Source organism: Silurus aristotelis, assembly GCF_946808225.1.
Source record: "Silurus aristotelis genome assembly, chromosome: 10".
NCBI classification, from domain to species: Eukaryota; Metazoa; Chordata; class Actinopteri; order Siluriformes; family Siluridae; genus Silurus; species Silurus aristotelis.
This window is the reverse complement of record NC_139583.1, coordinates 18,881,257-18,907,379: the sequence shown is the minus strand read 5'-3', so window position 1 is coordinate 18,907,379 and position 26,123 is coordinate 18,881,257. Positions and strand designations below refer to the sequence as shown.

Here is a 26,123-nt window from a genome sequence, read left to right as displayed (position 1 = left end):
AGTTGATTCGAAAGAGATGTACAGGACACAGTGATATGGAGACTGATGATCCGCTGTGGCGACCCCTAGCGGGAGCAGTCGAAAGAAAACATCCCAGCATGCACTCTGATGTCACGAATGAATTATTTATTTATTTATTTATTTATTTATTTATTTATTTATTTATTTATTTATTTATTTATTTTAAAATAATTACAGTAATTCTACCTCTTCTCGGTTAATTATTTTTGTTTGGGCACTGAAAGAGCAGCATAAATAGCCGTTTAGTTATTTGAAATGGCGTTCGCTCATTGGCTGTTACTTTCAGGGGGCGTGTACAACTTCAGCGTCTCCTATTGGTTTCACTTTAAAGTTTTTCCTGTTCTAAAGCGCGAATACATCTGATCTGAGCTGCAGTGCTGGTGAAGCTTAGCTGCTGGGGGTATGACTATTTACTCTTTTCCAGATATTGATCACATTTTATGTAACTCCAGTGTGATTTAATGTGTACAAATGGTTGTTTTCGGTTGCTGTGCGGCTTGTCCTCACGGCAGCAGCAGCAGCAGCGAAACACGTGGGATTATACAAATTCTTGATGATTAAAATATTTATAATATAGACATTCATATAGTTTTCTTGTTATTAATACGTTTTCAAACGTGCACGATTTTTAAGCGTATTTCGAGCGGTTTTCCATCCCAGCCGTTATCGTTGCACATGCCGGTCCCAAACCCGGATAAATAGAAAGGGTTGTGTTAGGAAGGACATCCAGAGTAAACATGTGCCAGATTAAATATGCGGATCACAAACCTAAATTTCATACCGGATCGGTCGAGGTTGGACGAAGGAAGAGAAGAGAGGAGGAAGACGATTACAGAGACAGCAGGGAAAGGAGAAGTGTAGGAGAGTGGGCACTTTACATGTTGGTACTATGGCTGGTAAAGGGAGAGAGGTAGCTGATATGATGGGGAGGAGAAAGGTAGATATGTTGTGTGTTCAGGAGACCAAGTGGAAAGGGAGTAAGGCCAGAAACACGTTTAAACTGTTTTTATCATAGTGTGGATGGAAAGAGAAATGGCGTAGGGGTGATTCTGAAGGAAGAGTGTAGTGGAGGTGAAGAGAGTTTCTGATAGGGTGATGATCGTGAAGCTGGAAGTTGAAGGGATGATGATAAATGTCATCAGTGCCTATGCTCCACAAGTGGGCTGTGAGATGGAGGAGAAGGAAAGATTCTGGAGTGAATTAGATGAAGTGGTAGAAGGTGTACTTAGGAAATTGGTGATTGGTGATTGGGGCAGACTTTAATAGGCATGTTGCTAAAGGAAACAGGTAATGAGATGATGATAGGTATGGCCTTAAGGAGAGGAATGTGGAAGGGCAAATGGTGGTAGATTTTGCTAAAAGGATGGAAATGGCAGTGGTGAACACGTATTTTAAGAAGAAGGATGATCATAGGGTGACCTATAAGAGTGGAGGAAGGTGCACACAGGTGGACTTTGTTCTATGTAGGAGATGCAACCTGAAGGAGATTGGAGACTGTAAGGTGTTGGTGGGGGACAGTGTAGCTAGACAGCATCGAATGGTGGTCTGTAGGATGCTTTTGGAGGTGAAGAGGAGGAGAGTGAGGACTGAAATAAGAATAAGATGGTGGAAACTGAAGGAGGAAGACTTTAGTGTGAGGTTCAGGGAAGAGGTCAGACAGGGGCTCAGTGATGGTGAAGAGGTTCTGGATGGTTGGGTAACTACTGCAGAAGTGATAAGGGAGACAGCTAGAAAGGTACTTGGTGTGACATCTGGAAATAGAAAGGAAGACAAAAAGATGTGGTGGTGGAATGAGCAGGTGCAGGAGAGCATAAGGAGAAAGAGTTTGGGAAAACAGAATTGGGATTGACAGAGAGATGAGAAAAGTAGACAGGAGTACAAGGAGAGAGCAGGTCTTTAATTTCCCAATAAAAAATTCTCACAAATTCTCATAGAATTGTAAATGTTGTCTATTGGTCAGAGATAAAGGACAAGTAATTGTTTACACTTATATTATTATGAATTTGAATTTCCTTTTCCTCCCAAAAAATTAAAAGGCTCAGGAATGGGGGATTAAACTATACATTTCCATCATTGTCAGCATTCTTAAGGGTTCAGCATCCAAACAACAGTAAAATTTTGCACATTATAAACTACAATTTAATACAGTTAATAATAAATTGTGTATTATTTTTATAATATTCTTTCTAAATAATCATTATTTAAAAAGTATGGCGTTTGGAGGTAAAAGGTTACATACGTGTGTGTGTGTGTGTGTGTGTGTGTGTGTGTGTGTGTGTGGTGTGTGAGAGAGAGAGAGAGTGTGTGTGAGTGTGTTCTCGAGTTACACTGGTTCGATTTACGATTCGATCTTATGATAGTGATACGACAAAATTGTAAAAATAATACAAAATTCTCACAACAGGCAGCAGCATACGAAGTACTATACTTTGGATGCGCAGCTGGGATAAGCGAATCTCTCACTCTGTCAGATGCCCCACTCTCACTAGCAGCCGACAGAGTAAAGTTGTCTCAGTGTGAGTGTGTTTCTTTCTGTTTCAAACGGATTCAAACAGCAATTTTAGTGATAAAAGCATTTCTTCCAAGCGCCCAAGTATGTCTCCTGCTGCTAGTGGAAAAAAAAGAAGAGGAAAGCCATCAGTTTAGAGCAGAAAATGAAAATTATAAATCAGCATGAAGCATGAAAGACTGTTAGTCATATTACCATCTTCGACGTACGATATTTTTGACTTACGATGGGGTCGTCGTAACGTATCTGGTAATTAGAGGACCACCTGTATATATATTATATCAATAAGTTTTAAGCATTGTATCAGCAATATAGAGATAATAAAATATTTAGCTTGGAACATTAATAAATGACTTGTAAATATCTTTCTATTTTCAATTTAGTTCTTTACTTTGTGTGTACGACATGGACATCCACTAGCTTGTTGAAATGTGTGCTGCTAAAACTCTCACAAGACTCTTCTGTTAAACAGCATTGAGATGAATCTAGTGAAAGGTTAAAAATGCACTGTCTAAGTTGGAGAAAAGTTCAGTTGTGGCCCTGAAAAGGCAGTTGTGACTGAGATGTTTATTGTTTCTGGCCATGGCAACCCTGCATATATTTCAGAGGATAAGAACGATACAGTTGTGGAATTACTTGGAATTACCAGAAAAAAGTATAAGCAGTCATTAAAATTAAGCCAACAAAAAAGTTATAGAAAACTAAACTTCTACAAGACATCTAACATTCCCCCATTTTGAAAACAGTTACACTGGAGTATGAATACCTGACCTGTTTTATTTGTACTTGCTGTTTAAAATATCAGTCTTATCCTAAAGAAAATTCAAAATACTTTGAAGACCTTAGCACAACCAATTGCTGAACTGATGAACTCCATGTATTTACCTGGTAGACAAAAAGAGAAACATTTAACTATATTGTTTGCATGAAAACACTCTACATAACCTCTTGATAAGCGTTTTTATATTTATATCACGTTTGCATTGTGTGCAGATGTCAAAGAGGAAGAACACTGAACTGGTGGATGGACCTCCAAAAAGAGGACGATTATCTCAGGCACAGCCACCAGAAGATAAAGACAGTGTCTCGTCCTTTCAAGACAGTACTGCTCAATGGACACCAAGCAATGTAATACCATTGTTTATGAAATTATGTGTTTAAAAAATGTATGCAAAATATCAGTAAGTAGTTTTTTTAAGCCGCTACTTTTTTCCTATGTTTTGAACCCCGCGGCTTAAACAACGAAGCGGCTAATTTATGAAGTTTTCCTGGGTTTTTTCCCGTTCCACAAACTTCAAGCCAAAAAACTGAACCCCATAACATTAGACCAATGAAATTTCCGAACAGAAAGAAAAAAAACGCACCTCACCTGTGTTCAGAGCTGCACGGCATCGTGAGCGGGAAAAACTTCCATCGGGTGATTTTTAAACGCACGACGATGCCAAAAGATAAACTCTCGAGAGAAATAGTTGTGAGAGGAAGGAGGAAGACAGTGAACAATGATTTTCTTGGTAGGCTACTGTTTAGATACAAGCCGTTGTAACGCGTTGAATCTGGGTTAAGGGAGAGCTCGCTAACTCCAGTTGCAACAGAAATCATAGAAGCACAGACAGGTTTCCAAAACTCGTGCTTTTTTATTTTTCTTGGCAACAGCGTTACGGGTTAGTCAAAGAAACTTAGAAATGAGCATCAGAAAATAATATGGACATATTCCCCGGTCTCCACACATGCAGTAATACCGTAAAATGCAGTGCCATGCTATTCCCAAAATACCGCTATGCTCCTAAAGGAAGCGCAACATATTTCACCCGTTACACCGTGTGTAACGTGTCTTTCGTTAAAGCCTGTGTAAACTACATTAGTGTAGACTAATTAGTGCGGCTTATAGACTTATTTGTGTTAAAAATAAAAATATTTGTAAAATTCATTGGGTGTGGCTTATATATGGGTGTGCTTTATAGTCCGGAAATTACGGTAACCATCATAAATGTCGGAGGAAGCAAAAGCATCATTTCTAATCTTCTGCAAGTGAACTGCAAAATAATGAATTATTAGTATTACATTAAAAGTGCAAACCTCCAGGTAAACAAAGCCATCTATAAAAATATCCCTTCTAAATTATTCAAAAACTAGCTAATAAATTGGAAGAACGCTTCTCGTTTATTAACGAGTGGTCAAGAGGCTCTGTTTTTACATATACAGTATTATATAATATTGTGTTGCAGTAGTTTAAAATGAAACAGATCAACAAATGTGTTTATGGCGGCAGGCAGCCAATTAAAACTGATTTCTGGAAAAATAAAATTCAGTTAACTAAATATGTTTGATGTTTTGGTCGACCCACCAATGCTGGCAAAAAGTAACACCTGAGAAAGTCAATGTTAATATTTGGTACAGTAGCCTTTGTTTGCAATTACAGAGGTCAAACGTTTTCTGTAGTTTTTCACCGGGTTTGCACACACTGCAGGAGGGATTTTGGCCCACTCCTCCACACAGATCTTCTCTAGATCAGTCAGGTTTCTGGCCTGTCACTGAGAAACACGGACTTTGAGCTTCCTCCAAAGATTCTCTATTGGGTTTAGGTCTGGAGACTGGCTAGGCCATGCCAGAACCTTGATATGCTTCTTACAGAGCCACTCCTTGGTTATCCTGGCTGTGTGCTTTGGGTCGTTGTCATGTTGGAAGACCCAGCCTCGACCCATCTTCAATGCTCTAACTGAGGAAAGGAGGTTGTTCCCTAAAATCTCGCAATACATGGCCCCTGTCATCCCTTCCTTAATACAGTGCAGTCGCCCTATCCCATGTGCAGAAAAACACCCCCAAAGCATGATGCTACCACCCCCATGCTTCACTGTAGGGATTGTGTTCTTGGGATGGTACTCATCATTCTTCTTCCTTCAAACATGTTTAGTGGAATTATGACCCAAAAGTTTATTTTAGAGTCTATTTTGGTTTCATCTGACCACAGGACTTTCTCCCATGACTCCTCTGGATCATCCAAATGGTCATTGGCAAACTTAAGACGTGCCTGGACATGTGCTGGTTTAAGCAGGGGAACCTTCCGTGCCATGCATGACTTCAAACCATGACGTCTTGGTGTATTACCAACAGTAACTTTGGAAATGGTGGTCCCAGCTCTTTTCAGGCCGTTGACCAGCTCCTCCCGTGTAGTTCTGGGCTGATTTCTCACCTTCCTTAGGATCATTGAGACCCCACGAGGTGAGATCTTGCATGGAGTCCGAGGGAGATTGACAATCATGTTTAGCTTCTTCCATTTTCTAATGATTGCTCCAACAGTGGACCTTTTTTCACTAAACTGCTTGGCAATTTCCCTGTAGCCCTTTCCAGCCTTGTGGAGGTGTACAATTTTGTCTCTAGTGTCTTTGGACAGCTCTTTGGTCTTGGCCATGTTAGTAGTTGGATTCTTACTGATTGTATGGGGTGGACAGGTGTCTTTATGCAGCTAACGACATCAAACAGGTGCATCTAATTTAGGATAATAAATGTAGTGGAGGTGGACATTTTAAAGGCAGACTAACAGGTCTTTGAGGGTCAGAATTCTAGCTGATAGACAGGTGTTCAAATACTTATTTGCAGCTGTATCATACAAATAAATAGTTTAAAAATCATATATTGTGATTTTTTTTTTTTTTAGATTATGTCTCTCACAGTGGAAATGCACCTACGATGACATTTTCTGACCCCTCCATTATTTGAAGTGGGAGAACTTGCAAAATAGCAGGGTGTTCAAATACTTATTTTCCTCACTGTATGTGTGTGTATGTATGTGTGTATATATATATATATATATATATATATATATATATATATAATATATATATATTACACAGTACAGACCAAAAGTTTGGACACACCTTCTCATTCAAAGAGTTTTCTTTATTTTCATGACTATGAAAATTGTAGATTCACACTGAAGGCATCAAAACTATGAATTAACAAATGTGGAATTATATATGGAATTATATACATAACAAAAAAGTGTGAAACAACTGAAAAATGTCATATTCTAAGTTCTTTAAAGTAGCCACCTTTTGCTTTGATTACTGCTTTGCACACTCTTGCCATTCTCTTGATGAGCTTCAAGAGGTAGTCACCTGAAATGGTCTTACAACAATCTTGAAGGAGTTCCCCGAGAGAGCCCACCCCTAAACCATCTCGATTGGGTTCAGGTCCGGTGACTGTGGAGGCCAGGTCATCTGGCGCAGCACCCCATCACTCTCCTTCTTGGTCAAATAGCCCTTGATGCCTTCAGTGTGACTCTACAATTTTCATAGTCATGAAAATAAAGAAAACTCTTTGAATGAGAAGGTGTGTCCAAACTTTTGGTCTGTACTGTACTATATATATATATATTGCTTGAGATTTAATTCCATGTTACAATGAGTTGTGCTTAATTGTGCTATATTTCCCTTTTTGTTATAGGTATCAGGGGAGGTTGGCATTATAGAGAATCTGTTTTTGAAGAACTTTATGTGCCATTCTCTGCTTGGTCCGTTTACCTTTGGACCAAATGTCAACTTTGTTATTGGAAAAAATGGAAGTAAGTCCCAGAGTACTGTAGAACCTGTTGCACACTCTGGTCCTGATGGCATTTTATTTAACATCGTTTTAGTACATTTAAAATAATGTGGCAACAAAATATACCATTCTCCAACATATAAGTAATAATTTTCATTAAGCCATTGGGAATTTACTTGCAAAAAATATTCTAGGTCTGTTGGACAGCTAAAACTCATGATTTTATAATAGATAGATGGATAGATATGATATGTGCTTTTGATTAGCCTAATAAAATTGTCAGGTCAAGGGGAAAAAAGTTGAAAATTCAGCAGGACTCTGTATATGCGTTAATTACATTTATTTTTAGGTGGTAAAAGTGCAATATTGACTGCATTGATTGTGGCTCTGGGAGGTAACGCACAGACAACCAATAGAGGTACTTCACTGAAGGGCTTTGTCAAGGAAGGAGAGGGGTATTTTTCTCATTTTTAACATTTTAATAACTTCTTTAAACATTTTCTTTAAACATGTTTTTGATTTTACTTTTTAAATATTTTTTCTGCATTCCTTGTATTTAGCTCGGCAGAAATCTCCATCACCTTGAGAAACAGAGGCCAGGATTCGTATAAGCCACATGTGTTTGGGGAGTCAGTTACAATTGACCTTCGTATATCTAATGAAGGTCTAAGAACCTACAAACTAAAGAGTAAAACAGGTAAACTTAACAAAATAATTCTTAACTATGATTTGTAAAGTGCTTCTGATTTATTTGGCAAAAGTGTGTAATGTTGTAGTTGTAATTGTCAATGAATAGTTTTGGATGGTATAACGTTGTGTAGGTAATATTCTCATCCACATGATAAAACCTGTTAAGTGCATACTTATTTGCTAAAAAATAAGTCATTTAGAGGGGCATACACCTACTTTTGGTCATAGTGTAGCTTATTCATGTGACCATTATTTAGCATAATGCTAATATAAAACTATAGTCTCTTGTTTGCTTATTAATGACCTACATTTCTATTGCATATTCTGTCTTAATATGATTTGGAAAGTATTCAGAAACCATGCCGAATATTTGCACAATTTCCTGTATTCTACTTTTTATTTAAACAATAATTCATAATGACAGTGAAAAGGTTTTAGAAAGAATCGAAGTCTCTTGTTTTTTTTTTTTTTTTAATTCAGACTCTGATATTTGTAATATGTGTTGTTTAAGGTCAACTTGTACCATTCAAACGAGAGGAGCTGGCATCCATTCTCGATCACTTCAATATTCAGGTACTGTTATAAACTTTTATTAGTATTACCAAACATGCTCATTTATGCATATTTTCAGTAAATTTTTTTGAAACACATCCACAGTTGCAATTGTTCACTTTGGAATAAAATCCTTTTTTTCTTGTTTAGGTGAACAACCCCATTTCTGTCCTGACACAGGAAATGAGCAAAAACTTTCTTCACTCCAAAGGAGAGGGAGACAAGTACAAGGCAAGTGTACATCTTTTCTAGCTAGATTTTTAGTTTACATAAGTCAATATCAAAATATTCTCTTAAATTGATATGATGGGAATCTGTGATTTCTGAAAACTTTTTCTCTTTAAAATTTATACCCAAGACTAGAGAGGAAATGTTGGTAAAGCTGCTATACTGCTTTAAAAAATATATAAGTAAATACACTTTTACTTTTTTTTTCTCTTCCCACTAAAACATGCTGCCATGTAAATTGTCTGTATATAAAGTTGTCAGTGTGTGCAATTTCTCTTTGTGTCCAGGGTGCATTTTAGCCCTTTGCCCAGTGTTTTTGACATACGCTCCTGATCGCCTTACCAGAAAAAAGTGGTTAATTAAAAGCTGAATAAATGAATGGTTGCATAGAATTAAACAGTTTTAACAGCTTAAAGGTTTTTTTTTTTTCTTTTTTTCAAGTGGCCACTTGATTTGTTCCTGTATTGGACAGTCATTTCTATGCAAGCTTTAGGATTTAAGATTAGGAATTCTATTCTAAAGGCAATACAATTTCAACTGAGCCTGCTATGATAAAATGTTATTTAGTAGCCTCCAATCAAGATTTTGTTTTATATTCGGCAAAATGTTTTTTTTTCACAAAATACTGTTTTGATGCCGAAACCTACTTAGCTTAACTTGGCATATCTGGCCATGTTTCTTGCACTGACAAAACCTCCCACAAGCCCCCCCAGTGTCAGGGGTGTTCACCTATTGAAAAACCTACTGAAATGTTGAAATGGAAATTAAACAGTGACAAAAATTTATGATGCCGCTAAAAATTCTCAAGAGTGTAATGTAAGGTAATCAAATAGCTTTAAACCTAACCACAAGTGTATAAGTGGTAAAATAACTTGTGTGCACTCATAGCAGACATGCACCGTAAAATACAAATGCAGTTATCACAATATGCACAGTAACATACTATGCAGTATTCACTTAAAACAATATATACAGTACACATGTGGGACACAGTATACACACACATACACTTACATATCCCTCCCTTTCTGTACAGGTGAGCATCAGTGTATGCAGTAGTGCAAATCGTATGTCAAAGGAGTATAAGAATAATTATGTGCAGTTAACTTTGTTAAATGTTGTAGATTAGTCACATTTCAATTAAATGTAACTGATAAAGTGCAGTGCATGAAGCAATCATAAAACAATCACAAGTTGACTCTATAGCACAGTATTTTATGTTTAGGCGTATATCATGTCAAGTCATGATGAAAGAAGTTCGTTTTCACTTTGATGATTTTTGGGGGCCTATGGCAAACAAAAAAAGAGTCTTACATAGAGTCCTATATTTAGCATTTCTTAATAAAACTGGAATCATGGGGTATTTGAAACTCACACCTTGCCAGGAACAGGCCTCGCAAGGTTGGATAACAGTTCAGTCCTCGTGCTGTGTGTCCGGTGCAGAAGCTGACTTTAAAAAACAGACGCTTAAGTTCTGCCAGCATTGCCTTTAGAGGTTGCAGAAGCAGAAGGTCTGCTTGTCAGTGCTCAGAACATACACCGCACACTGCAACAAGTCTGTTTGCATGGCTATTATCCCAGAAGGAAACTTCTTCTGAAGCTGGCTCACAAGAAAGCCTGCAAACAATTTGCTGAAGACAACCAGTCCAAGAGCATGAATTACTAAAACCATGTCCTGTGGTCTGATGAGAATAAGATGAACTTGTTTGGCTCAGATGGTGTCCAGCATGTGTAACGACCTGGTGGGGTGTACCTTGTCTTGCCTTCAGTCAAGCATGGTGGTACCATCATGATCTGGGGCTGCATGAGTGCTGCTGGTGGTGTTGGAGCTGTGGTTCATTTAGGGAAACATGGATTCCAACATGTACTGTGACATTCTGAAGTAGAATCCCCTCCCTTCAGGAACTGGGCTGAAAGTTGGTTTTCCAACATAATAACCAAACACACTGCCAAGAAGACAACTGCCTTGCTGAGGAAGCTGATCGAGTGCCTAAGTATCTCTCCAAAACTTAACCCTATTGAGCACCTGTAGGGTAGCCTCAAGCGGAAGATGGAGAAGCGCCATGTGTCCAACATCCAGTAACCCTGTGATGTCATTATTTAGGAGTGGAAGAGGATCCCAGCAACAACCTGTGCAGCTCTGGTGAATTGCATACCCAGGAGGATTAAGGCAGTGCTAGAAACAAATAGTGCTCACACAAAGTATTGACACTGCACACAGTTTTGACATGTTTATTTAGGTGTAGTCAAATTTGTTTCCAGTTATTTTGACAGTAATTGCTGTATGCTGAATTATTTTCAGAGGACATTAAATACTTGTTTACGGGTTTGTATTCAAATTGGTTAGCTGGTTTCACTCACAATAGCACTGCATCCTGTTTTTTTTTACTGGAATTTAAATAATACTAATAACAATAATGCTTAAAATCATGAACAAAATTATTAAAAAACCCTTAAGAAATCTGATATTATATTGGATGGTTATTGTCTTGAGAAAGTCGTCATTTGTTTATTAGTTCACCCTTCAAAACAGTTGGCTAAGTCAGAATAGAACAAATAAATGTAGCTGACACACTTTAGAAGTTTAGGAGCTTTATGTTGTTTTGCAAATTGTGATTCATTTGTATTTTTTAAATGATAATTTATAACTGTTTTTAAGGGTTTTTTCAATTTTTTCCTAAAACCTAGAGTTAAAAAGCAACACAACTCAACTGTCTAAAACTTCTATAACAGATCTCATGCATTTTCTGTTTAAATTGAGTACAGATGTGCGTATCTGAAGCACTAAACAGATATAGATGATGGCATTGTTAAACACATTTAATCTGTTAAATGGCGAGTCACGGTGCATGAAGTGGCCACTGTGTATGTGTAATCATCTCATTGGTAATTTTTGCAGTTCTTTATGAAAGCAACTCAACTGGAACAGATGAAGGAGGACTACAGCTACATTATGGAAACAAAGGCTGTCACCCAGAATACAGTGGAGAAATATGAGGAGGTAAAAAAAAAATAAAATCTATTGTAAGAAACTGCTGTAGAAATTAATAGTTGTATGGCTCAGTAAATCAAAATCAGATTAAAGAAATAAATCCTGGCAATGTATTAAAAGCATTAAAGAGACAGCGTATTACCTTAAAATGAACTTAACTTAAATCTCAAGTAAGTCATATTTTTTTTTATAATGTGTATTTGAAATTTGAATTTGTAACCATTGACAAACAAATATCCTTCTGTCCCACCAACTGACTCGTTTATACCTGGTCATCCTCTACAATATTAAGACGATCATCTACTTCCACGCACAGAGATTATCTGGACGCTCGTTCAAACACTTTTATGCTCGCCTCAGACCTCTGCAACTGTGTGACATTTCACCCTCTCCAAATTCTCCCTCACAACTCCATTGCTATGCTTCCTGTACTGAATTTCTTTACCTGCTGCAACACTGATGCATGTCCTTATCGCTTACATGACGTAACAGGAAGACGTGCATCAATGCACATCCCTTTCCTGACAAATCATCAGACAAATTAGACCCAAGTCTTCTAAATATTTAAATGAGCACTTTCATTTCTTGTCTTATGTGGATGAATTCTTATGTTGATGGCAGTTACTTCTGCTGTAAAAATATGCATTGGTGTACAAATGCATAAAAATGACCTGAAAACTACAACAGTGACTAATAAATGTAATCGTTTACTGCTGCGGTTATTTGCTGCTGTTAGATTTAGTGTTTGTTCGCACCGGTTTAATTGAACAGATCCAGTGCGACTGTCCCGAAGTTACAAACACACAGTTTACACAATTGCACTTCATTAAACTATACCATTTTTACATGATGAGGATTATACAGTTTTTTTTCTTACCGTACTGATGTTTTACCTTCATCCCTGACACCAATGTGTTTTTTTTTTTTTTTCAAGTCAAGTTTATTTGTATAGCGCTTTTCACAACAGACATTGTCTCAAAGCAGCTTTACACAAATCAACAGTTAAGGTGAATGGTGTGAATTTGTCCCTGATGAGCAGCCGTGGCGATTGTGGCAAGGAAAAACTCCCTTAGATGTTATGAGGAAGAAACCTTGAGAGGAACCAGACTCAAAGGGGAACCCATCCTCATTTGGGTGACATCAAGAGTTTGATCATAAATCTTTCAACAATACAGAACACTGGAGAGAGAGAACTAACATGAGTACTGGAGTATAAGATTATAAGTGAATGTTCTTTCTACAGTCTTTGGTATAAAAAGCTCAACATTTGTGATCATCATAGATCCAGCATCAGCTTCTCCATGCCAGGGCCTTTAAACACTCTGCATCTACTTCTCCATGATCATCCATAGGTCCATAATCTTCACGAGGTGGGAGGTGACTGGAGCTGGCCAAACCTCAGGATGCCTTGGGATGGGGAAAGAGAAAGAGAAGCAGTGGAGAGGAATTAGCATAGCTGCTGTTCATGATATTAACAGCACAAGTTGATAATGTGCATGTGATCATATATTCTGGAGCACAAGGTTGTGATGTGATGTGTGTTATGTGTAGGCTTTGCTAAAAAGATATGTTTTTAATCTACACTTAAACTGGGAGAGTGTATCTGAACCCCGAACACTGTCAGGAAGACTATTCCAGAGTTTAGGAGCTAAATGTGAAAATGCTCTACCACCTTTAGTGGACTTTGCTATTCTAGGAACTACTAGAAGCCCAGAGTTTTGAGATCTCAGGGAGCGTGACGGATTGTAGCGTGTTAAAAGACTGAAGAGATACATGGGAGCCAAACCATTTAGTGCTTTATAAGTGAGTAGCAGTAGTTTGTAGTCTATTCGAAACTTAACAGGAAGCCAATGTAGGGACGATAAGATTGGGGTTATATGATCGTATTTTCTTGACCTAGTAAGAACTCTTGCTGCCGCATTCTGAACTAACTGAAGCTTGTTTATTAATGATGCAGGACATCCACCTAGTAATGCATTACAGTAGTCTATTCTAGAGCGCATGGACGAGCTTCTCTGCATCAGATATAGATAACATATTTCTTAGCTTAGAAATAATAGAAATAAGGTGAAAGAAGGCTGTTTTTGTAACTTGATTGATGTGATTTTTAAAAGATAAGTTGCTGTCTAAAATAACTCCCAGGTCTTTTACCGTTGAACTAGTAGTTACAGAACAACCGTCTAAATGCAGGCTGAGATGCTGGAGCTTCTGTGTACTATTTTTTGGGCCGATGAGCAAAATCTCCGTTTTATCAGAATTTAATAGCAGAAAGTTATGGGTCATCCAATCTCTTATTTCTTCAACACACTCAGTTATGCGAGCTAATTGAGCTGTATCGCCTGGTTTGGATGAACTATATAGCTGGGTTTCATCAGCATAACAATGGAAGCTAATTCCATGCCTTCTAATAATATTTCCTAACGGAAGCATGTATATTGTGAAAAGCAGGGGTCCTAGAACTGACCCTTGTGGCACGCCATAATTTACTAGCATTATCCTGGATAGCTCTCCATTTAAATCTACGAAATGGTAACGATTGGACAGGTAGGATTTAAACCAGCTTAATGCCTGTCCCTGAATACCGATGTAATTCTGTAAGCGATCGAGGAGAAGATCATGATCTATAGTGTCGAAAGCAGCACTAAGATCTAGTAAAACTAATGGGGAAATGTAGCCTTGGTCTGAAGCTAAAAACAGGTCATTAGTGATTTTAACTAGAGCAGTTTCTGTGCTATGATGGGGCCTAAAACCTGACTGAAACTCTTCAAAGATATTGTTCTCCTGCCAGTGGTTACATAACTGGGCAGCGACAATCTTTTCTAAAATCTTAGACATAAATGGGAGATTTGAAATTGGTCTGTAATTCGATAGCGTGTTTGGATCCAGATTAGGTTTTTTAATGAGGGGCTTAATAACTGCTAACTTGAGGGATTTAGGGACATGACCTAACGATAGTGAGGAGTTAATAATATTGAGAAGAGGCTCACCAGCTGTATATAAGACTTCCTTCAGTAGTTTAGTGGGAATTGGATCTAACTGACATGTTGTTGATTTAGCTTTCATAATAGCATTATACAGCTCTTCCTGTCCTATACATGTAAAACAGTGTAGTTGTGGGGTTGTAAGTACGATTGTGTCGGGAGATGCTGTCAGAGGTTGAACTGCCACAATTGTTTTTCTAATGTTATCTATTTTTTCAGTGAAGAAATTCATAAAGTCTTCACTACTAAACTGTGATGGAACACATTTTTCAGATCCCTGATTTGTTGTTAATTTAGCGACTGTACTGAAAAGGAACCTGGGATTGTTTTTGTTATTTTCTATGAGTTTGCTCAGGTGTTCAGCTCTAGCAGCTTTTAGCGCTTGTCTGTAGCTAAGCATACTGTCTTTATACACAATTCTAAATACCTCCAATTTAGTTTTCCTCCATTTTCTATCCAGATTACGTGCTGTTCTCTTTAGGGCATGCGTATGACTATTATACCAAGGTGCAGGTGCTTGTTCTCGAACCTTTTTTAACCGGATGGGGGCAACAGTGTCTAAAGTGCTAGTGAGGATAAGGTCTATGTTGTTCGCCATCTCATCAAGATGATCAGCAGTTATGGGTTTAATGTGAAACTGAGATAAATCAGGCAGGTTATTTATGAATCTGTCCTTAGTGGTTGGAACAATAGTCCTACCAAGTCGATACCGTGGTGAAACACGGTTAATCTGCTCTACCAGTAGTGTGTACAGTATGAGATAATGGTCTGTGATGTCATCACTCTGGGGTAAAATATCTATATCAGTGACGTCTGCTCCGTGGGATATTATTAAGTCTAGTGTGTGGTTAAAACGGTGGGTTGGTCTGGTGACGTTTTGTTTAACTCCAAAAGAGTTTAGTAAATCGACAAATGATAATCCTAAAGCATCGTTTACATCATCTACATGAATATTAAAATCTCCTACAAGCAGCACTTTATCAAAGCTGATCAAGAGGTCTGAGAGAAAACAAGCAAACTCATGAAGAAAATCAGCGTAGGGCCCTGGGGGTCTGTACACGGTGACCAGAGCGAGTTTTCTATGCATGTCTGAAAGTGCAATTTTAAGAACGAGCACTTCAAATGATTTAAAACTGAATCCTAATCTCTGACTAACATTAAGAGAGGCACTATAAATGGTTCCTACACCCCCCCCCCCCCCACGACCAGTCTGACGGGGCTCATGCTTATAAACATATCCTGACGGTGTAGATTCGTTTAGACCCATATAATCACCTGGTTTAATCCAGGTCTCAGTGAGACAGAGTGCATCGAGATTATTATCTGTGATCATCTCATTTACAATCAGTGCTTTGGGTGCAAGTGATCTAATGTTTAAAAGACCGAACTTTAGAACTTTGTTGTGTTTGTTTATCTGGCATTTTTTTAGTTTTAACTGCAATAAGATTATTTCTGTATCTTTTGTATGTAATTCTTGGTTTTACTACCCGAGGAATAGATACGGTTTCTATAAACTGGGCTGTGTGTGAACTTGTAACTATTTGGTTTGTAGTATGCGTGTTCTTATAGTTGAAGATTTCTTGATGTCTTACCAGTCAGATGGTGTGAAGTATCCTAGAGATGTTATCTGATAGCACTGCTGCTCCTACTCTGCTGGGGTGCAGGCCATCAGGGCGGAAGAACCTAGGACGCTCCCAGAAACAGTTCCAGTTATTAACAAAGAGAAGTTTATGTTCTCGACACCATGACTAACCATTCATTTAGAGCTAAAAGTCTACTAAACTTCTCAGCCCCTCGCTGGTAAGTGGGAAGAGGTCCTGACACAATGATCCTCGTTGTGGGTGATGTGCTGCGTACCGTCTCCACCAGGATCCTGAAGTCCCTCTTTAAGATCTCTGTTTGCGCAGCCTGGTGTCGTTTGCTCCGGCATGGAGAACAACCGCTCCGAAGTTCTCGTTCAGGATCGCGGGTACCTGCGCAGCGACATCAAGAACACGAGCACCAGGAAAACAGCGAGTGTGCACCTTACCTTTAGCTCGGGTAGCGCGGACATGCCGGACGATGGAATCTCCGAGAATAACAGTGTCGCGTTCCGTCTCGCGGAGGGGAATGAAGCGGTTCTCGGTCGAGATCTCGAAGGCCGGTGGTGGAGGTGGAGACGTCCTCGATCGGGGCTTGGCTTGTCTCTTCCGCCGCGGCCGCATCCAGGGTCCATGTTGCACCGGTGCCGGAGTTGTAGGTGCGCTGGGCCTGGGCAGAGAAGCACGCGGAGTTGATGTGCTGGGAGCATTAGGTTCAACCCGGGAGTTTACCTGGGATGAGTGCGCGTCCGCCCGGGATGTTTCCAGCGCCGCTTTCCGCTCTCGCAGCCGGTCATGCTTTGCATGAAGCTCGCGAATCTGTTTCTCCAATGTCTCCATCTCCAACGCCACCGTTTGCAACTCGAACGAGTCCTCACCTGTGCTCAAATGCAGACAAACAACCGGCATAGTGCTGATAATCACGAACAGATTTATTATACAGAGATATGAGTGAGAGAAAATAAATATAAACAACACTAGTGATAGTCGAGTTAACTAACTACAGGCACAAGTCAGGAAGACAAAAACAATTAAGGATTATTAAAAGAGGAAAAACGGATGGATGGATGGATGGATGGATGGATGGATGGATGGATGGATGGATAGATAGATAGATAGATAGATAGATAGATAGATAGATAGATAGATAGATAGATAGATAGATAGATAGATAGCAAAGTTTGTTTGAAAAACAAACTTTTTCCACAAACTTTGTTTTTTCCACATGCTCGTGCATCACTGTGGTACTCCCATAACACACAAGCTCATCTTTTGCATAACTTACAGGTTACAATCTTCTTTGTTGCATTTAGTATAAAATGCTCCCATGCTGTGGATGACTCGAGACGCAAACTTTTTCCTGCTGCTGGTATTCTCCACCATTTCGCAAGCGGCTGTTTTATCTTGCTAATCCGCAACTTGAGCGGCGGCATTCGATAAAGCCATTAGTTAACAACAAATTTTATTATCGAATATTATTGATTAGTTGTTGCAGCCCTAATCAAATGTGTATTGCATTTACATACTGTAAACAATTTAATGCAGTCTTGAATTCCCAGAGCAGCATTACTTCTTTTAGTTTATATATTAGTGTAAAACTTCTATTGACATTGCCAGGATCTTAAAAACCTGGACAGCCAACATCTTTAATACCATTTCTTTAAAATTTCTTTTTCTGACAGTTCTATTAATCCTCGTTTATATGGCATAGGAATGCATCACCTATATGCATAACCCATTGCCACATTTCATTTTTTTTATTTTTCTTTTTTTTTAACCTGCAAATGCTTTTCTGTGTAATTGTTGTGTGCTACCTTCATTAGTTTTCCTAATCTCTTGCTGTTCTCTTTTCCCCACTTTCTGCAGACCATGCTTGAGATCCGTCGCAAGTACAAAGAAAAAGAGGAAAAGTACAAGAATCTGGCTTCACTAGATGAGATGCAGCAGAAACTGGACAAGTTAAAAAATCAAATGGCCTGGGCACTGGTGAGGCGTCTCATCATTATATGCAATATCAAAATAGTAGTGTGTGTCGGAAAACCATATCATATGACTAGAAGTATGTCTTTAGATGTCGGATTATATACTTCCTAGTAACTTGAATCTTTCGATTGCATAATCCAAAATGATTTGTTCAGATTTGTTTGCTGATTTAATTTACTGACTCTTGACATAAATAACATGCTAACTCAAAGCAACATTATAATATAGATTACATTTGTTATAAATGTGGAATATTTAGAATTTAAAAAAGAGATTCCTTAACTATGGAATAAGTTATTTTGGGGAAACAGGAAAACTTAAATAGACAGACAGACATACAGACATGTACATGAATTAGGGACTTCTTGTGCCACTTATTTATACCAGGAAAAATCAGCAATACCAATGATCAAATAACAGAAACCTTTGGTACTATGCATCATACTGTATGCTGTATTTTATTTATTTAAATAAATGTAAAATTAAGATTTGTTTTGTATTATATATATATATATATATATATATATATATATATATATATATATATATATATATATATATATATATATATATATATAAAATATATTTAATATTTATTTAATAAATAATATATAATATTTAAATATTATAATATATTATATATATATTATATAATATATATATATTAAAATATTATAATATATTATAATATATATAATATTTAAATAATATAATATATAAATAATATTTAAATATATTTAATAAATATATTTAAAATATATTTAATATTTTCACAAATATTTCAATTAATTTTAGGTGTTGTTTTTGAAAGTGCATTTAATCAAAATAAGGTTATTTAAGCTTGAGCAAACATTTAGAAATGCCTTCATTGTTGTGTATTTTAGGTAACTGAAATGGAGCAGGATGTGAAGCGCATGAACGAGATGGTCGCAGAGGAGGAAGTGTCTACTATTAAATATGACCAAAAAGTAGAAGAGTGGAAGGTAATTAATTAAGCTATTATAATATTAGTCTGTCATGTTCTGATGCCATAAGGATGAATTATACTGCTTAAACCTTAAGTTCAGTTGTTGAACCCTGCCAGAATAAAAATTAAAACCCTAGCATTTCCTACTCTTGCATTTACTAATACAACACATATTACAACACCTTCAAATAGCTGTAAAAGCAAAACTTGTCAAAGATCCCAGAATTGATCTTGTTTCATTTCTGAAAGCTTTTTTTTTTTTTTTTTTTTGTATGCAGGAGAAAGTTGTGAAAGCTGAGCAAAGCTACAAGCAGGTCCATGAGGAGTTGGAGAGCATGATTGAGCAAGTGCAAAATCTGCAGACCAAGTGTGGTCAACTAAAGAATGAAGTGCAAAAACACAGTAAAGCCTTCAAAGCAGCAGAGGTACAGTTATACATCTAAACACATCTATAAACATAAACCATGCCTCAATATTTTGGTTTAAATATGGAGTATAAATAAATTAATGTGTTTGTCCTAAAGGGAAAAATTAGGTAGTGCAATGTTCCTCTCATCAAGAGCCTACATGTTCGGGTTTTTTTTTTTAGTCTGGACTGAGAAGATTCAGCAAATCATCATCCAAGAATCTAAAGCTGTCATGGGCATAGACTCACTTAAACTGGACAGTTAAATACATGAAAAAGATCAACTCTTTTTGACAAGCCCATAACGGCCTAAGATTCCTGCTCATGATTGACAGGAGTGGAATCCGACAGGGTCGTCTACATGTAGAGGTTGGTGCTTAGTGGTTAAGGGATTGGACTTTGGATCGGAAGGTCTTGAGTTCAAATTCCAGCCACACCAAACTGCCACTCGTGGGCACACCAGAGTTGCTCGGTTGTATGAAATGAGATAAATATAAGTCGCTCTGGATAAGGGCATCTGCCAAATGCCCTACCGTAAATGTACTTTTGTATCTTGTCCACCTCACAGTTCAAAGTTTTTGCCTAAGGACATGGTTTTCACCATGGCTGTAAAAAGAATTACTTGACTTGCTATAATTTTCCCTTCAACTCAAAAAAATCTGGCCAATTTCTTTGGACTTCCCATCAACAAGGCATTTTCAACTACAGAACTGTCACTCACCTGTTTTTTTTTTTATTTTTGTTCACACCATTCCGTGAAAACTTTGTGTGTAACCCATTGTGTAATTAGTAAAGAAAACTGTATTCCATTTTAATGGGAACAGTGTTGCTGGTCACTCTTAATTTACCAGCGCATTGACTTGCTGTCTCTTCTGTGCATTCTTTCAAAAACTAACCCTTCATATGAAGGATTGCTGGTCTTTGCTAATTTGAATTCCAGGTAACAACTTGCTTTGGTGTGTGAATAGTATAAAAAGAATAATATTAAAAATAGAATAGTTATAAAAAATATTTTGCTGAGCCAACAAAATCACTGCATTAACTGCATTCTTGCATTAATTGTTTGCTAGTATATTTAACATGCTTGGTGAAAATGTGGCAGTATATTCTTTTTAAAAACGCAATGGTTTCATGGCAAATAAGACACACAGCCTTTGATTGGACTATTTTGAAAAAATATTTCGCTGTCCACTCCTTATTAAAAACTCACTCACTGTCGACTTAGCTTTTCTTTGGTCCATTCATTGGTCAAGTCTGACTCAATGCAACAACAAACGTAAAGAAGGGATATCTGTGTAGAGATGATGGACTGGCTTTAGCAAAGGTTTTCAGTGTTTGAACTGCTCCATCAACGAGAATCAACTGAAACCTTTTTTTTGTTACTATAATCAGGAAATTTCATTTCATCCTGATCTTTTAGAAAGACTTGTAATACTTGATGTTTTAAATGGGTACATTTTCCTCAAAAAAAAAATGTACTTTTGGTGTGAGCAACATTATTATCATGCCTGAAAACTATTATTCTGTACAGTGTTCAAACAAGACACAGTTATTAGAAGCTAAACAAGCTAAAACCCGAGCAAAATTGCAGCACAGTTATTAACAATCCTATAATAACATTTTTGAATATTTTCAATAGGCAAAAAAGCATATTAACCCGTTGAATTCAAATGATGAATCATTTTGTTATAATGATGTGTAAGTGAGGTATGAACTACAGGTTGAAGGTTGTAACTTTGTTTTTAAGGCAGTGAGGAATATCCGACTTGAGAACTGGCAAAATATCATAATTGCAGTATCAACATTTTAATATCAAACATTTCTGGTACTGTGACAGCTGTACTTCATAACAGTCTTAGGATCATCACTTTAAAGATTATAAAAATAATGATACAGGGAAACAAAGGAAAAAATAACACCTGCAACATACATACAGGATTGTACTATATGACTGAAATGTGGAACAACACAGCATGAAGATCTGTAGAAAGGTACTGCTGCCATAATGATCTTTATAACCCCTCCTAGGGTTGTACTGATGAATTATGGCTTTTACAAAACAAATCCACCAATAATTTTTATAGCAGTGAAGGATACTGTGTAGTTTACTTGAGACCATCATTGAATTCTTGCTGTTTTCTCAAGTGACTCACTAAGTTCATTATAAGAGGTTTACAATATGTCACAAATAACTGAAAAGGAAATCAGGTATTCGGTTTAAAAGCATTGAGCTACTTTGTGGTCAGTGTTTAATTGATCCAGTGTATCTTGAATTGTTTTGATGCAATTCTGAGAAGTGTTCTTGTACTTATGTGCTTATATTTTATTTTAACCAGTTTTGTTGCTGTATTGCTTTGCAAAGGTCCCCATCTTATACAGACATATGAGTGTTATAGGTAATTATATTTGATGATGACAATACTACTATCCTCTAAATTATTATTTTTTTTGCTTTTAGGCAGGGTTTCATAAGCAAAAAGCAAATTTAAGAGATCTGGAAAGAGATAAAGAACACCTTACAAAACACATCAGTGAACTAAAATTGAGGTATGTGCACTCTTACAGGACAGTACAACAGACCATATAACTACAATTATTCAAGTTGTTATTGTACAAGTGATATCTAAATAAAAACTGAATTTTTTCAAAATAGAACATAGTTGTAATTTTCCATTGCGATGAATACAGTATCTATCTATCTAGAATAAATATCAAATGTTTAAATATTTCATTTATGGAATAAAATAAGGTAACTTTGAATTTAATGGCTGCAATACATCTCAAAAGATTAGATGGGGCCATGTTTACCACTGTGTAGCATTCCTCCTTTTAACAACAGTTCAAATGTGTCCGGGAACCGAGAACATTCGGGGAAGGAATACTATTATAGAGGAGCAATAGCATTCCACCATGCTTTTGTAGTAGATGCAGTGTGTGTTTAGCATCGTCTTGCTGAAATATGCAAGGACTTGCCCCATGCAACGCAAGATATTTCCAGATTCTCTCAATTTTCTTATATTTACTGTAGATATTAAGATATTCAGAGTATTCGGAGATATGCAGAGTTGCAAAGGGCGGAAAATTTCTGGTAAGTTTCCAGAAAAGGTTGGAAACTTGCCAGGAATTTACGTGAATTTACAGGAATTTCTGGAAAATATAGTATTTTTATATTATATTATATGTCACACACACACACACACACACACACACACGTGTATGTATGTATATAATATAATATAAACCTTTAGTTTGTTCATAAGATGACATGCAAACTAATCATTTAATTTAATTAAAAGTATAAGTGAATATACAGTACTGGTCAAAAGTAAAGACACATTCCATTTTTTTATGTTTTTGAAAGAAGTCTCAGATAGATAGATAGATAGATAGATAGATAGATAGATAGATAGATAGATAGATAGATAGATAGATAGATAGATAGATAGATAGATAGATAGATAGATAGATAGATAGATAGATACAACTTTATTGTCATTGCATTGTACAGGTACACAGCAACGAATTGCAGTTTGGCAAAAAATGTGCAAAATTTAGCAATCGTGCAAAAGTGCAGATAAATATGTAGCATATTTACAGCAAGAGACATCAAGCATGCATTTAATAAAAATAGAGAACAAATTAGTAATATTGTGAAATATTATTATTATCATAATGGTCATCCATTATGCCAGTTTTCAGTGTCACATGTTCCTTTACAAATTATTATAATATTTTGATTTCACCTCAATTTTGGAAACTGTTGTGCTTCTTGATATTGTTATAACCTGTGATATTTTTTTTCCCCACCTTAAAATGGTACATTTCTTCAGTTTCTCAGATATGCAAATTGTAGCATTCTGTTTACATTTTACACAGCATCCCAAATTTGTTGTAATTAGGGTGGGGGTGTTTTAAAAACATATTTATGTACTCTATTTCTCCCCAGTATTGTTCAGTCAAGTGAAGCTGTGATTCAGTCCCGTGTGGAAAAGTTGAGGCTCCTTAAGGACAAGTTGGCTGCTTTGACATTCCAGGACACTGCATTGGCTCAGCAAATTGATCAGTTTCAGCAGGCCTGTTCCATGGCTAAGGACAAACTCTGTAAAATGAGGTCAGTAAACTTGCATTTAATTTATAGATGTCATGTGAATGTGCTATGCCTTTTTAGTGGTCTTTGATGCAAAGGAGAGAGTAGTATAGAGACGGATGATCCGCTGTGGCGACCCCTAATGGGAGCAGCTGAAAGAAGAAGATCTTTATCTAAGTGTAGTTATCCAGCATCCAAGTTATCCACTGAAGAACACTGTTTTGTTAAGTTCAATTTTCAAGCTAAATATGTCAGGGAATCATCAGCAGCATTAAATGATTCCGAAGCAAATAAAGCTTAATGACGAAGAATCAAGATGGACAAAAGTCAGGGTACAGTAGCAGCGTCCTCAGTCCATCGGCAGACCCACTTCAAATCGAGCACCATTTTTATTTTACTTACTTTTACTCATATAAATATTTGCAAATGAAACATTTGGCAGCTAAGCTCTATTAAATAGCAGCAAGTTAAGGTAAGCTCCCAAAAAGGAAGAATGTATTTTTGCCAAAAATAAAAGCAATAAAAACAACCTTTGTTCAGCCCCTTTTAGAGCTCTTCTTCCAACCTGTTATTGGTCCTGGAGATATTCATCATCAGAAAGAGACACAATATAGTATAGTATCACATATAGTATCATTATATATCCCTTTTAGGCTAATTGGCTACAAAAATGGCTAATCAATAGGACAATAAGGATACAATGTAAAGATTATATATATATAATGTGTATCTTTAAAGCTGCTAAAGAACTGGCAATTATAAGTCGAAATTCAGTTCCTAAATGGAGATGTGCAAAAATAATTTTTGCACATTCGACATAAATTGAAGTATACATGAAATTAGACCAGCGTGAAAAACTTAATTATATTGAACATAAAAATGTCAAAATGATAAGGCTGCCAACGAATAAAAATACTGTCGGATTTCAACATATTGCCAACATATACCATGATGCAATTGACATTAAGAATACATGCCACAAGTACATACACAGTGTTGCAATTTATATTTTTCATAAAACCCTTTCCCAAAACCGTCCAGTCTGTGAGATGTACCACTTTTCATTAAGCAACTGCTTCATAAATATCTTTTGTAGTTATAGTCAGAGACAAAGTGATTAAGCATGAACATGTTATGAGAGTCGGTGAACTGGTTACCAGGCAGTTTCTTGTGCATACCGCTACCAAGCTTAGCTTAAGGACTGGATCTAAGTAACCCTAATCTATACTTGTAACAACTCTGAAGTTCACTAAAATACCCACTCATTTTCACCACAACAAGGTTTTGATGCATGACACAGACTATTAAACATTCTTAAATATGTCTTTTCTGTTTTCTTAATTAATAGGCGAGAAGAGCAGGACTTGGTGCGAGCACTTAAGTCAAAACAACGTGAGCTTGCAGCTGTGGAATGTGGCAGGAAAGACAGACTCCAGCGATTTGGAGAGCAAATGCCTGCGTTGTTGGCAGCTATAGAGAAGGCCTACCACAATGGGCAGTTTAAAAAGAAACCTGTTGGTCCACTTGGTAAGACCTACCAAACATTTTGTATTTTTGCCAATAATTTTGGAAATAAATTATATTTGCACTTACACTTACAATAGGATGTTACATTTATTTTACTGTTAATTTAAAATCTTCTAATCTATTTTGATTTGAAATTGTATTTCTTGTTATTGACTTTATTTTAAATATAACTATACCTCAATATTACATGCTGGTGGTGTACATTGTCAAAAAGCATGATTAAGGTCTTTATCTTTATAACTATTTTTTTTTTTTTTACCTACATTTTGAGAGGAAACTAGGTTATTTGCAACTGCTGAAAATGTGCCTTATTTATTTCGTTAAAGTAAAAAAAGGTTTGGAGATATTAGTCTATCATTTTTGAGAGACACTGGTATGTTTCTTTGGTTTATATGGAACAAACTAGGCAATTTAATGATATAAATTTACTTTAACCAATAATATATATATATATATATATATATATATATATATATATATATATATATATATATATATATATATATATATATATATATATATATATACATACAGTGAGGAAAATAAGTATTTAAACACCCTGCTATTTTGCAAGTTCTCCCACTTAGAAATCATGGGGGGTCTGAAATTGTCATCGTAGGTGCATGTCCACTGTGAGAGACATAATCTAAAAAAAAAAAATCCAGAAATCACAATGTATGATTTTTAAACTATTTATTTGTATGATACAGCTGCAAATAAGTATTTGAACACCTGAGAGTCAATGTTAATATTTGGTACAGTAGCCTTTGTTTGCAATTACAGAGGTCAAACGTTTCCTGTAGTTTTTCACCAGGTGTTTCACCGTGTTTCTCAGCAGAGTTTGAGCTCCCTACAAAGATTCTCTATTGGGTTTAGGTCTGGAGACTGGCTAGGCCATGGCAGAACCTTGATATGCTTCTTACAGAGCCACTCCTTGGTTATCCTGGCTGTGTGCTTTGGGTCGTTGTCATGTTGGAAGACCCAGACTCGACCCATCTTCAATGCTCTAACTGAGGAAAGGAGGTTGTTCCCTAAAATCTCGCAATACATGGCCCCTGTCA

General features: G+C 36.7%; 1 protein-coding gene across 2 annotated transcripts in view; it reads left to right on the top strand.

Annotated features, from left to right (window-relative positions):
- Nucleotides 1–317: 317 nt before the first annotated feature.
- Nucleotides 318–26,123, top strand: part of LOC310732281 (structural maintenance of chromosomes protein 6) — a 51,277-nt gene continuing 25,471 nt past the window's right edge. Inside the window, exons 1-15 of one of the 2 annotated variants that reach the window (XM_083552642.1) lie at nucleotides 318–421; nucleotides 2,426–2,537; nucleotides 3,524–3,658; nucleotides 6,974–7,091; nucleotides 7,419–7,524; nucleotides 7,630–7,766; nucleotides 8,271–8,332; nucleotides 8,462–8,542; nucleotides 11,439–11,540; nucleotides 17,959–18,078; nucleotides 18,960–19,058; nucleotides 19,321–19,467; nucleotides 21,907–21,995; nucleotides 23,395–23,559; nucleotides 24,884–25,062. In XM_083552642.1, the coding sequence (XP_083408768.1) occupies nucleotides 3,524–3,658; nucleotides 6,974–7,091; nucleotides 7,419–7,524; nucleotides 7,630–7,766; nucleotides 8,271–8,332; nucleotides 8,462–8,542; nucleotides 11,439–11,540; nucleotides 17,959–18,078; nucleotides 18,960–19,058; nucleotides 19,321–19,467; nucleotides 21,907–21,995; nucleotides 23,395–23,559; nucleotides 24,884–25,062 (1,540 nt within the window). In that variant the 5' untranslated portion in view covers nucleotides 318–421; nucleotides 2,426–2,537. The remainder of the gene's footprint in view (nucleotides 422–2,425; nucleotides 2,538–3,523; nucleotides 3,659–6,973; nucleotides 7,092–7,418; nucleotides 7,525–7,629; nucleotides 7,767–8,270; nucleotides 8,333–8,461; nucleotides 8,543–11,438; nucleotides 11,541–17,958; nucleotides 18,079–18,959; nucleotides 19,059–19,320; nucleotides 19,468–21,906; nucleotides 21,996–23,394; nucleotides 23,560–24,883; nucleotides 25,063–26,123) is intronic. The other variant, XM_083552643.1, reaches the window with a different exon arrangement.